A 13,924-nucleotide genomic window follows, 5' to 3' on the forward strand; every position below is an offset into this window, starting at 1 on the left:
GGTGCAGTCTGGAACTCCCTGAAGGCTCAGGGATCATGGACTCAGGAGGAGTCTTTCCTTCCAATAAATATTCTGGAACTAAGAGCGATATTCAACGCTCTTCAGGTTTGGCCTCAGTTAGCAACTCTGAGGTACATCAGATTTCAGTCGATCAACATCACGACTGTAGCTTACATCAACCATCGAGGCGGAACAATAAGTTCCCTAGAGATGTTAGAAGTTTCAAAAATAATTCACTGGGCAGAGATTCACTCTTGCCACCTATCAGCTATCCATATCCCAGGTGTAGAGCACTGGGAGGCGGATTTTCTAAGTCGTCAGACTTTTCATCCGGGAGAGTGGGAACTCCATCCAGAGGTATTTGCACAACTGATTCTCTGTTGGGGCAAACCAGAACTGGATCTCATGGCGTCTCGCCAGAACGCCAAGCTTCCGTGTTACGGATCCAGGTCAAGGGATCCCAAGGCGACACTGATAGATACTCTAGCAGCGCCCTGGTCTTTCAACCTGGCTTATGTGTTTCCACCGTTTCCTCTGCTCCCTCGACTGATTGCCAAGATCAAGCAGGAGAGAGCATCGGTGATTCTGATAGCACCTGCGTGGCCACGCAGGACCTGGTATGCAGATCTAGTGGACATGTCATCCTTTCCACCATGGTCTCTGCCTCTGAGAAAGGACCTTTTACTTCAGGGTCCTTTCAACCATCCAAATCTAATTTCTCTGAGGCTGACTGCCTGGAGATTGAATGCTTGATTTTATCAAAGCGTGGCTTCTCCGAGTCAGTTATTGATACCTTAATACAGGCACGAAAGCCTGTCACCAGGAAAATTTAGATATCTTTATTGGTGTGAATCCAAAGGTTACTCATGGAGTAAGTTCAGGATTCCTAGGATTTTATCTTTTCTCCAAGAAGGTTTGGAAAAAGGATTGTCAGCTAGTTTCTTAAAAGGACAGATTTTTGCTCTGTCTATTCTTTTGCACTAGCGTCTGGCAGATGTTCCAGACGTTCAGGCATTTTGTCAGGCTTTAGTTTGAATCAAGCCTGTGTTTAAACCTATTGCTCCACCATGGAGCTTAAACTTGGTTCTTAAGGTTCTTCAAGGAGTTCCGTTTGAACCTCTTCATTCCATAGATATCAAACTTTTATCTTGGAAAGTTCTTTTTTTTTTTAGCTATTTCCTCGGCTCGTAGAGTCTCTGAGCTATCTGCCTTACAATGTGATTCTCCTTATCTGATTTTTCATACGGATAAGGTAGTCCTGCGTACCAAACCTGGGTTCTTACCTAAGGTGGTATCTAACAAGAATATCAATCAAGAGATTGTGGTTCCATCCTTGTGTTACACAATCTGGACGTGGTCTGTGCTTTAAAGTTTTACTTACAAGCTACTAAAGATTTTCGTCAAACATCTGCTTTGTTTGTTGTCTACTCTGGACACTCTGGACAGAGGAGAGGTCAAAAGGCTTTGGCAACCTCTTTTTCTTTTTGGCTAAGAAGCTTAATCCGCTTAGCCTATGAGACTGCTGGACAGCAGCCTCCTGAAAGGATTACAGCTCATTCCACTAGAGCTGTGGCTTCCACTTGGGCCTTTAAAAATGAGGCTTCTGTTGAACAGATTTGCAAGGCGGCGACTTGGTCTTCGCTTCATACTTTTTAAAAATTTTACAAATTTGATACTTTTGCTTCTTCGGAGGCTATATTTGGGAGAAAGGTTTTACAGGCAGTGGTTCCTTCCATTTAAGTTCCTGCCTTGTCCCTCCCTTCATCCATGTACTTTAGCTTTGGTATTGGTATCCCACAAGTAATGGATGATCCGTGGACTGGATACACCTTACAAGAGAAAACACAATTTATGCTTACCTGATAAATTTATTTCTCTTGTGGTGTATCCAGTCCACGGCCCGCCTTGTCATTTTAAGGCAGGTAATTTTTAAATTTAAACTACAGTAACCACTACACCCTATGGTTCCTCCTTTCTCGGCTTGTTTTCGGTCGAATGACTGGCTATGACAGTTAGGGGAGGAGCTATATTACAGCTCTGCTGTGGGTGTCCTCTTGCAACTTCCTGTTGGGAATGAGAATATCCCACAAGTAATTGATGATCCGTGGACTGGATACACCACAAGAGAAATAAATTTATCAGGTAAGCATAAATTGTGTTTTTATAATACTGTTCAATACGGAAATTTATAGCTGATCACTAAACAATTATATTAATTTAATAGCACACTATGCTTATGTATAAAACACAATCATTTAAAGGCTCTAATAATAATTATAATTTTTTTTCAGATGCAACACATGTTGGAATGAATTGTATTGTTTTCTAAATATAGATCCCCAAGATCCCTTGCATGAAATTAATTGAAAAGACACAATATTACTATACATTTTATTGAGTAAAATAAAGAATAAACATTTTTTTCAGGGCATTCCTCATTCTATCATAGGGTTGTTCTTAAAGAGATATTCTGCCTATGGGAAATAAAGACACAAAAAAATGTTAAGATGGAGAAAAGTTTCAATATATTGTTCACTTTCATTGAAAAGAATATAACTATTTAAGGACTGGTGGTACTTAAAGGGAAAGTAAACCCAATTTTTATCTTTCATGATTCAGATAGAGCATGCAATTTTAATCAACTTTCTAATTTACTCCTAGGGGTCGATTTATGAAGCCGCGAATTCTCCTTCCGACCCACTCCGCTTTAGTTCCACCGGAAGCGGAAGTTAAGAAGCAGCGGTCCTAAGAACGATGCTCCTTAACTCGTCCGCTACCTCTGAGGTGGCGGACAGCAATCAGCACGATCAAATACGATTGAATTGATTGACAACCCCTGCTAACGGCCAATTGGCCGTGAATCTGCAGGGGGCGGTATTGCACAGTTCACAAGAACCGCTGGTGCAATGATAAATGCGTGGACATTGTATCATGTCCGTCCGCACAATAATAATTTGACCCCCTATTATCAAATTTTCTTCGTTCTCTTGCTATTTTTATTTAAAAAGCAGGAATGTAAAGCTTGTGTGCTGGCCCAATTTTGGTTCAGAACCATGGTGCTGAACCAGGGTGCTGAACCTAAAAAAGTTTATATTCCTGCTTTATAAATAAAGATAGCAAGAGAACGAATAAAATTTGATGATAAAATTAGAAAGTTTCTTAAAATTGCATGCTCTATCTGAATCATTAAAGAAAAAAATTAGGTTTAGTATCCCTTTAACAAGTTAATAATCATAAAATCAGTCATGATGATGTTTGAACCAGACTGGTTATATCCCATATCCCCAAATGTCATATATAAAAATAATTAGGAGAAAATAATTTAGCTTTCTTCTGATTTAAAACATTCATACATATATTATTTAAAAAATATATACGAGTGTGTAGTCAGGCTTAGCACACACTATTCAAAATTGTTGCATTTCAAAAGGCTAGATTATCAATTTGCCAACAAACAGGGGCCTATTTATGAAAGGCCTGTCAGACATGATCTAACATTGCGGATCATGTCCGACAGACCTCGCTGAATGCGGAGAGCGTATCAGCATTGCACCAGCAGCTCTTGTAAACTGCTGGTGCAACGCCGCCCCCTGCAGATTTGCGGCCAATCAACCGCTAGCAGGGGGTGTCAATCAACCCGATCGTATTCGATCAAGTTGAATTGCTGCAATGTCTGTCTGTCTCCTCAGAGCAGGCGGACAGGTTATGGAGCAGCGGTCTTTAGACTGCTGCTTCATAACTGGTGTTTCTGGCAAGCCTGAAGGCTCACCAGAAACACGGGGCTTCAAACTCCATACGGAGCTTGATAGATATGCCCCATACTCCTCATCCTAAATTTGTTCCCTGTATTTACCAATGCAGGGTTTGTTTTGTAAAAGAAAAGGTGCCGGTACTCATTGATTGATATATTCTGCTCAATAAGCAAGGAGACAAAGTTATTTACAATGCTTGCTATATTTTGCAGCTCCCTCTTGTAAAAACTAGAGTATTTACATGATGATTACAAATGTTACCTGTTATAAGATGGCAGAGGTGGTACTCAGTGGTGGAGAGCACCCCCACAAAAAGCCCTGTATGTAGATATAGATATATATAGATATACAGTATATGTGTGTGTGTGTATGTATATATATATATATATATATACACAATTGTTTATTTGCATAAGCTCTTTTACAAACAAAAGCTTTTGCAGACTCCAACCACTAAAAAAGAAACTTTGTCAAGACTGAAGTGTAGTAAATAAATCTTATACACATAGTTTAGAAATAAAAAAAGGATCCAATGGCACTACTGATTTATGTTATTAACTCTTCAGCCCCCTTGTATAATAAAAAACAGTGAATTATTATGGGGGGTGTAGGTGCTGTGTGTATTATTTAAAGCTACACAAGTAAAAGAGAGGAAAGAGACCTACTCTTGAAAAGAATACACATATAGCACTCTTGGGGTTTTGTGAAATATCTTACAGCTAGACTAGCTGATGAAAAAGACGGCAAACCATGTCAGGGACGCTAACGAATTGGTGAGGAATCCTAGGAGCTCCTGTGTTTTTAGTTTGCCTTAGGCTTACCTAACAATTACTGTAGTATATTTATTTACTCTCATATTGGAGTGACTCTATTCTACTACACTGTGGTTGTGTAGCGACTGTCAGGGTTTTTTCCCTGTTTTGTTTGCCATGTGCTGCTGGCAGCCATTTTTCTCACCTCTCTTGCTGACTATGGTGCATTGTGGGGGATGCTGCTCATTTCCTACACTTCCTTTTATGGCCAGACTGGTGTGCATCATCCGAGTAAGACAGGATGTAGTCTCAGAATTGTGATGTCATCACTTATTATTTAAAGGGGCTCTGTTCATTATGCTTTGCCTTTGCGTTGTCTCAGACCTGTTTGTGAGAGTTCCTGTGTATTACCTGGCTCCCTGACGTCCTTCCTGGTTCCTGATCCCTGGCTTGTTCCTGACTCTGCTGTGTTCCTTGTTCCTGATTCCGGGTCGTCTGACTATTTGTTTTGGCTCTTGACTCGGCTCGTCTGACTACCAGCTCTGGTTTTGACTCCAGGCTTGTTATTTGACTTGTGGACTTTTTATTATTTTTTGCTATTAATAAAGGTGTGATTATTTTTGCACTTCTCGTCTCAGTCTGATTCCTGGCACCCTTACAGCGTCACAGTTACTTATATCAGTATAATTACTCCGGGTGAACCTGTTCAAATCATTGGTAATCCAACAGAATTAAGTAGAAAGTATTGTCCCTTATGTTACAAACTCACTATAGCAACATGGAGCCAAACATCTAAGCGATATCGCAAGGGGTTATTCTATTTACTAGATCTCGCAAGTTTATAAGCATAATGTTTATTCCACTAGGCTTTTTGTTCTATTAAAGCTACAGTACCAATATATTAAGTGATATACGATCTTGTAGATACACTCTACACTGTTACATTTGTCTGACAGCCTTGCTAGTTGCAAAAGGCATAAATCAATACAACTTGTGAAACACAAACGTTCTACTTATGAACGTGACTCCAAACCCCTACATAAGCTTTATCTGTAGTAACCCTTTGACCTACAGTGACATCCTTGAGGTTAATTTACCTCATGATATAGGACAATTTAAGTTACAGTCAGTTACAATCTATTATTCACTATAATCTACCCAGAGGCAACATAACTAGATATATATAATCTACATTGGGTTAAACTGAGTTGGTCTCACAACCTATCAGTAAATTATAATATAAACTACACTCCACATGCACATGCACTATACTACTCTAGGTTCCTAAGTGTGTTTTTAAATATTTTCCTATTTTATTTATAACTTAATAAAAGTTAAGTTTTATTTTATCTTTCCCACCAGTTGATTATCATGTAAGCTGTCAATTGTACATCAGCTAATCTAGCTGTAAGATATTTCACAAAACCCCAAGAGTGCTATATGTGTATTCTTTTCAAGAGTAGGACTCTTTCCTCTTTTTTACTTGTGTAAATCTTATACACTGTTGCCATAAAGTGCTAAAGACAGATCCATGATCCTGTGCTCGCTTAAACATACCTAGGTTAATTCTTCAACATAGGACACCAAGAAAAAAAAGTACATTTCACAGTAAACACCTTATAAATACTAAACATTTTTGTTGTGCATAGCTAAACATTTTATATAAAAATATCAAGGGGTTTACTGTCCCTCTAACTGGATTTTTTCTGAATCATTAACCACTTAAAGACCAACTCTATACAGGGTACGTCGCTAGCCGATGTACAGCATTGAAGTCCTGGGCTATTACAGCAGAGGTCTTCCTGACAGCGGCAAGACTGCGCTATTTCTGCATGCCCCACGAGTGAGGTAGTGCAAAAATAGCAGTATGGAGGCCACCCCAGGCTAACGATCACAGAGACTGGGTTTCCCTGTGATCGCATGACTGTGCGCAGAGATCAGCGTGGCTCTCATGCTGTTGCTGGATGCCTGCACGTGAGGCATCTGGCAACAGTGCAGTAACAGTCAAGTTCGACTGATACTGTGCATACAATCACTGTGATTGTATACTATAAAAGCATCCTGGATAGCAGCATGCTGCAATGAATGGTGGTATCAGGCTCTGTGGCCAATCACTGAATGCCTCACTCCCTAGGCAGTCCAGTGATGCTCAAAATAAGTTTCTTATGGTCATGTGATCAATGTCACAGTGATCACATGTTAAAAAAGATTACGTTTATTTTAATACAGTATATTTACTTTTTTTTTCTTTAATATTTTAATAAAAAAACAATATTTATGCTTACCTGATAAATGTATTTATTTTTTCGGATAGGGTGAGTCCACGGCTTGAGTAATTACTCTTGGGAATATCACTCCTGGCCAGCAAGAGGAGGCAAAGAGCACCACAGTTAAACTGCTAAGTATCACTCCCTTACCCACAACGCCCAGTCATTCGACCGAAGGGAAATGCAGAAAAAGTAAAGGTGAAGAGGTGCCTGAGGTTATAGTCAAAAGAACTGTCTTAAAATAAAGGGTGGGGCCATGGACTCACCATATCCGTAAAGAAATACATTTATTAGGTAAATATAAATTTTGTTTTTCTTTCCTAAGATATGGTGAGTCCACGGCTTGAGTAATTACTGTGGGAACCAATACCCAAGCTAGAGGACACGGATAAATAGGGAGGGACAAGACAGGCAGTCCTAAACAGAAGGCACCACCGCTTGAAGAACCTTTCCCCCAAAAGAAGACTCAACCGAGGCAAAAGTATCAAATTTGGAAAATTTCAAAAAAGTATGTAGAGAAGACCCAAGTTGCAGCCTTGCAAATTTGTTCCACAGAAGCTTCATTTTTGAAAGCCCAAGAAGAGGAAAAAGCTCTTGTGGAATAAGCCGTCATTTTCTCAGCAGGCTGCTGTCCAGCAGTCTCCTAAGACAAAGGAATTATACTTCGTAACCAAAAAGAAAGAGCAGTAGCTTTCTGTCCTTTACGTTTCCCAGAGAAACAGACAAAGAGGGCAGAGGACTGGCGAAAATCAATAGTCGCCTGTAAGTAGAATTTAAGAGAACGTACAACATCCAAATTGTGTAACAAACATTCTTTGGAACAAGAAGGATTAGGACACAGAGAGGGAACAACAATTTCCTGATTGATATTTCTTTTTTTTTTTGAATATAATATTTATTTGGAACTCACAAACATAATTACAGTACATAGTCACTATCCAACAGAAATTCAGCGGATAAACAATAACATAAAAAAAACAAGAAATCTCTTGTACAAAAGTTGGAATAGGACTAGATATAACATAACATCATCTTAGCTGTGATTTTCACAGGTTTTTCTTTTTTTACCCCCCCCCCCTTTTTTCAATTCACACTGAACAGTGTGATACAGCTGATAAAAAAAAAAAAAAAAGAAAAAGCCCTTGAGTTGAACTAAATTACTTCCCCATCATTAACAATCCAGGTAGAAGGGAACAAACCTACTAACACTAGTTCTGCAAAGCTAATAGATGATAAAAACGGGAAAAGGATCTGTTTTTGTATAGGGAGGGAGAATGACTTAATAACTGGACACCATCCTGATAGAAAGTTCTTGATTCTCTTATCTGATGCATCCTGCAAGTGATAAGATTCAAACACTATTTGCTCCTGTATTGATTTAATAATCTCCACAAACCCTGGAACTCTCTTAGCTATCCAATGTTTTAATATAATAGTATTAACAACCCCTATCCAGTGACTATCTCTGGTATTTAATGGAGATATCAGAAGGATAATATCTTGTAACTTCAAAAATAAAGATATTTTAAAATGTTGGTTAATCCAATAGGTGATTTTCGACCAAAGTTGATTAATTTTAGGGCAAAACCAAAACATGTGTAGCAGGTCGGCTCTAGCATACGAACATCTAGGGCAGCTACTTGAACTATTTGGATAAAATTTAGCAATTTTCAGTGGATATAGATAAAAATTATTGATAAGCTTCATGTGGGATTCTTTCCAGCCCATAGAGACCTTACATTTCTTTGAAATAGAAAAACTCTGTTTAATACTCTCATGATCAACATCTGGGATATGAGGAGACCAGAAATTACAGATCTTATCCAGATATACTTGACTCTGTTTTGACAACATAATGTCATACATTAATGAAATCGATGTGTCCCCTACAGAGAATTTCTGTAAGAGTACTCTAACCTCAGACCAGGCAACTGATAAAGGGAAAAGCCAATTTTGAGCGGAAATATAGTGTCTGACCTGGAAGTATGCGAACAAATTAGATCTAGGAAGATCATATAGCTGAAAAAGAGATTCCACTGTAGACATCTGGTGATTTCCATCTAGTAGCTGTTTTATTAGGTTTAACCCTCTTTCAGCCCATACTTTGAAGACTTTTTGATAGATACCTGGGCTATTACTATATTCTTAAATGATATGAGAGAAGCAACGTTAGACGGTAACTGTTGCGGTTTACAATGGAGTATAGCCTTTAAGGCAAAAGGATATATTAACGAAGTCTCTTCCTCAATAGAAGAGACTATATTAGCATCTGTGATCCAATCACAAGCAAATTTGATTAACGTGGCTATATTGTATAACTTAACATCAGGGAGTGATAAGCCCCCTGTGGATGACTTCTGCATAAATCTAGCCAAAGCGATACGGGGTTTTTTATCCTTCCATAAGAATTTCGAAATATATCCATACAATTTCCTAATGTCCTTATTCATAATGAATATAGGAAGATTTTGGAGTGGATAGAGAAGACGAGGAAAGATAATTGTTTTGATCAGATTCACCCTGGCCGTTAAAGCCAATGGGAATGCAGCCCATAAATGAAGATCTAATTAGATTTTTTGAAACAAGGGCAAATAATTTGCTGAGTACCAAAATTTAGGATTCTTGTGCAAAACCAGGCCAAGATATTTAATGGCATTAACCATTTTGAATGGGGTTTTGACAATGGGACAGGTCGATTTACCTAGGCACATCAATTCACTTTTTTCCAAATTAACCTTGTATCCTGAAAATGAACTAAATTCTTTAAGGAGTTGCAGTAATGTTGGGATAGATTGGTGAATATCCTCCAAATAAACCAGTATATCATCAGCATATAACAACACTTTTAACCGTTGAGAGCCAAGGGGGATCCCCTGTAAGCTATCCCTTAATCTGATTGCGAATGGTTCCAACGCCAGATTAAACAATAATGGGGATAACGGACAACCTTGTCTGGTGCCCCGTTGCAACATTATCTGAGAAGAACGCTCCCCATTTATCAATAGATAGGAAATAGGTTTAGCATAAATTCTGTTGACAAACTGCACAAAGTTTCCTTTAAACCCAAACCTTTCAAGTGACCGAAATAGGTGTTCCCAGATAATAGAATCGAATGCTTTAGTAGCATCTAACGTAAGTACCGCACTATGTTGTAGTGACAAGTTTTTATGACCTTGGTCAATATTCCAAGCATAATCCAAAAAGGTAGTAACTTTACGGAAGTTCTTAATTGGGTTCCTAGCAGTCATAAACCCCGACTGGTCAGGATGTATAAGATTCTGTAGACAACGAGACAATCTTGCCGCTATAATAGCGGCAAAAATCTTATAGTCGGTGTTTAACACCGAAATTGGTCTGTATGAGGCTAAATCTTCCGAATCTTTGCCTTTTTTCAGAATCAAAGAGATGTTTGCAGCAGAAAAATATGAAGAGATTGGATTGTCTGAAACATAATAGATATTAAATAGATTTTCCAGTATCAAAAGCAACTCTTCCTTTAGACACTTATAGAATTCTGCAGGAAACCCATCTGGGCCTGCAGCCTTATTCAATTTCAAATGGTCAATTGCATTACCAATCTCTGTACGAGAAATGGGGTCATTCAATGCAGCCAATTCTTCAGATTGAATTATTGGTAATTGAATCTTGGACCAGAAAACCTCTTGCTCAGCATGGTTTATATTGACTGATGCATATAACTGTTGATAATAATTAAAGAATACTTCCCCAATTTCTTTGGAATTAGTATATCTAGAGTCCCGATATTTAATAGCTGGAATAAGATTTTTTTTTTTCCTACTTTTGGTGAGCCTCGCAAGGTGTTTTGCATGAAACCCTCTGTAATGTCGATTTATTTTTATTTCCTCTATCTGAGATTTTTGCTTTAAAAAAAGGTCTCTCTCTTTTCTGAATCCCAAATATACTTCCCAATTGGTCGAGGAAGGATCAATCTGAACTCTCCTGAATGCATTCTTTACCTTATTGGAGATTTGGAATTCTCTATCCTTAATCTTCTTGTCTCGTCGTTTTGTGTATGCCGTGATCTCCCCCCGCAAGACCGCTTTTGACGCCTCCCAAAATATTTCCACTTTATTCCTATAATTAGCATTAAACCTACCATATTCCAGCCATTTCTGTTTCATCCAAGAACAAAATCTAGGATCAGAATATAGGAACCTAGGGAAGCAAAATACAGCCTTGCTGGATTTACTCCTACCGTTCGAGGGAAAATACAATGAAATAATTGCGTGGTCCGAGACTAGAATCTCTGCAATTTCTGTCTCCAGTTTCCAAACAGATAAAGATTCCGAGACTAAGAACAGATCTATCCTAGAAAAGGTCCTATGGGCTTTAGACTCGCACGTGAAAGCCTGAAGATCCGGGTTTTGGATTCGCCAAATATCAACCAGATTTAATTTGTACAGAAGTTTTTAAAAAATTTAGCATTTTTTTTATATAGAGACATGTTTTTATTGGAGAATCGGTCTAGTTCTGGGTATAAGGTCATATTGAAATCTCCACACAACACTAGATTTTCCCCTTTAAACGGGTATAACTTACTTTGGATTTTTCTCCAAAATTCTGCCGAGAATTGGTTAGGGGCATAGATATTACAAAATATGAATCTTGTATTCATAATACTAATTTGGAGTATAATAAATCTAGCAGAGGGATTGATTTCAGTTTTAATAATCTTATATTCAAGCTCTTTATGAATTAATACCACCACTCCCGCTTTTTTACTGGTACCTGAAGAGGTGATAACCTCTCCTACCCATTTAATCTTAAGCTTAGCAGCCTCTTGCTCGTTAAGGTGCGTTTCCTGTAAAAACACTAAGTCCGGTTTATGTTTAGCCAAAATTTTAATAATTAATTTGCGTTTAACCGGGGAAGAGATCCCCCCCACATTCCAGGATAGTGTCTTAACTCCTTCTACCATCATCCTTTCCTATGTACACCATCATTAAACAGGGGAAAGAGAGAAGAAAAAAAAAAAAAAATTAAAAAAAGTAAGTCCAGACTTAACATTGATCATAGTTAACAAAATAAACTCTTTTTTTTTTTTTGCCATTTTCCCTCATGCATACTCTAACAAAGCTGGATACCTAAACTGTGATATAAAACCAACTAATCCGCCAGAGCTCTGCTGGTCGGATTATGAGTTTGATCTGGTATGCCATCATACGCCTTAATAAAATCTTTAACCTCGTTAATTTCACTGAACGAGTGTCTTGTTCCCTTATCCTCCACTACAATTCTAGCTGGATAAAGTAGTCTCGCTTTTAAACCTTTATTTATGAGCTGGGTGCAATATGGGGCCATCCCTTTCCTCCTGGAGGAAGTCTCAGAAGAGAAATCCTGAAACAAAAGAATCTTGCTGTTACCAAATGTTGGAGGGTCAGTTTTTTTGAACCATTTTAATATATCCACTTTATCCTGAAATTTTAAAAACTTGCATATAGCCATTCTTGGTCTTGCAAACCCATTCTCTGCCACTCTCTTCGGGCCCACCCTGTGCGCCCTTTCAATTATTAGAGGTAGGGACTGAGCTGGCATACCCAAGGCCTGTGGTAATGTAACAGACATAAATTTACTTATGTCATCAAATTCAGGTAATTCGGGCAGGCCTATAATCCTGATGTTATTGCGCCTGGAGCGATCTTCAAGATCCTCCAGGCGCAATTGCATACTATCTATTTTGGCCTGTTGTTTTCGAGAAGCTGCCTCATAGCTATTTGCCTGATCTTCCAATAAAGAGATTCTATTCTCGGCTTCGACCATTCTGGCTGAGAATTGTTTAACCTCTGAAGAGAGTACCCCTATTTCTGTAACTATAGTGCCCAATTCCTTTTTGATTACCTCGAATTGGGGGGAGAATATAGCTGAAAGCTGTCCAATCAATACCTGTGTATCGATGACTGACGGCGCAATGTCCGTCACCACATCGATACTGGTATCTGCCATTTTGACTTTTTTGTCCTTGGGCTTCACAGGCATCTTAGGTGAATTAGCTCTCACCTGTGACACAAACTTATCCATTAAGTGCAATACACAAAAAGAAAATAAATCTGGCCAGTACCCCACACTGACAAACTAGGGTCTGGCTCTTGATGTGAGTGTGGTTGTGATTAATCAAAACACTGGGGTAGTGGACCCCAAGATCCACAGAAGAAAAACCCTTCTCCTATGTGTGTGAGAAGAAAAAAAAAAAAAAAACAAACAGAAAAAGAAAGTGTAATTATATAAGTGAAAAATTCCCCTGTGAATTCGGTGGCAGTTAGCTGCCTCTATATAAAAAGGAGAGAAAAAATAAATAAATAAATAAAATAATAATCAGAGGGTCAAGGACCCACTAGTGAAAAGTGCTGAAGGCCTGTGCCCTGTTTAACGTTCACTGAATCTCAAAAAGAAATAAACGATCAGAATACCAGCTCAACTCCACCAATTCTATTATCAATAGTCTGGTACTTTTGTTCACTCGAAAATAGATTCTCTAATCTTACAGTTAAACAATTATTTCTGCACATACAATCTTCACAAACCTACAGGTGTTTTTTTCTTTTTTTTTTTAAGATCTGACCATGATCTAGCCATGTACTGGTTTGAATTGAATTTAAGAGCGAGAAACACATTTAACGGAGTATTAGGATAGAAAACAATATTTAGCCTTTAAACACAGTAATGTCCCACTTTACATTAGACTTTTTAAAGCATATAAGAGCTTATTAGAAACATTAATGCTTTAGTATCAAGAATCCCCTCATACAGCAGAAAGAGAAAAAAAAATAAAAAAAAAATCCTCAAATAACTTTTCTTATAATGTTGCTGCGTGAGGATACTTAGCAGAATAACAAACTTGTGCAGCTACCACAATTCTTTTGGGCTCTATACCTCTCGCTATCAAGCCCTGGGGAACACAATGTTAGTCACTGTTTGTTAAGTATTCAGTCCCTGGATAAAAAGATCCCATGTATGCCTGTAGCTCCAGCTCTCAGTCACACAGTTAGGCTTAACATAGCAATCCTTTGGAAAACGGAACAAATGATTAGGGGACCCAGTCCTAAATATCCAGTGCACTCCTTTTAAACCATCCACAGCTAAGACATTGACTTATTTCGCCCGGCAAGGCCTTGCAACCAAACAGCTCAGTCAG

The 13,924-nt window shown here is 38.4% G+C and overlaps 1 protein-coding gene across 1 annotated transcript in view; it reads right to left on the reverse strand.

Annotated features, from left to right (window-relative positions):
- Positions 1-2,374: 2,374 nt before the first annotated feature.
- The window catches only part of AK7 (adenylate kinase 7), a 177,037-nt gene continuing 165,487 nt past the window's right edge, over positions 2,375-13,924 (reverse strand). Inside the window, exon 18 of the mRNA XM_053697496.1 lies at positions 2,375-2,474. Within this exon, the coding sequence (XP_053553471.1) occupies positions 2,436-2,474 (39 nt within the window). The 3' untranslated portion in view covers positions 2,375-2,435. The remainder of the gene's footprint in view (positions 2,475-13,924) is intronic.

This window comes from Bombina bombina, chromosome 1 (assembly GCF_027579735.1).
Source record: "Bombina bombina isolate aBomBom1 chromosome 1, aBomBom1.pri, whole genome shotgun sequence".
Classification (NCBI taxonomy): Eukaryota; Metazoa; Chordata; class Amphibia; order Anura; family Bombinatoridae; genus Bombina; species Bombina bombina.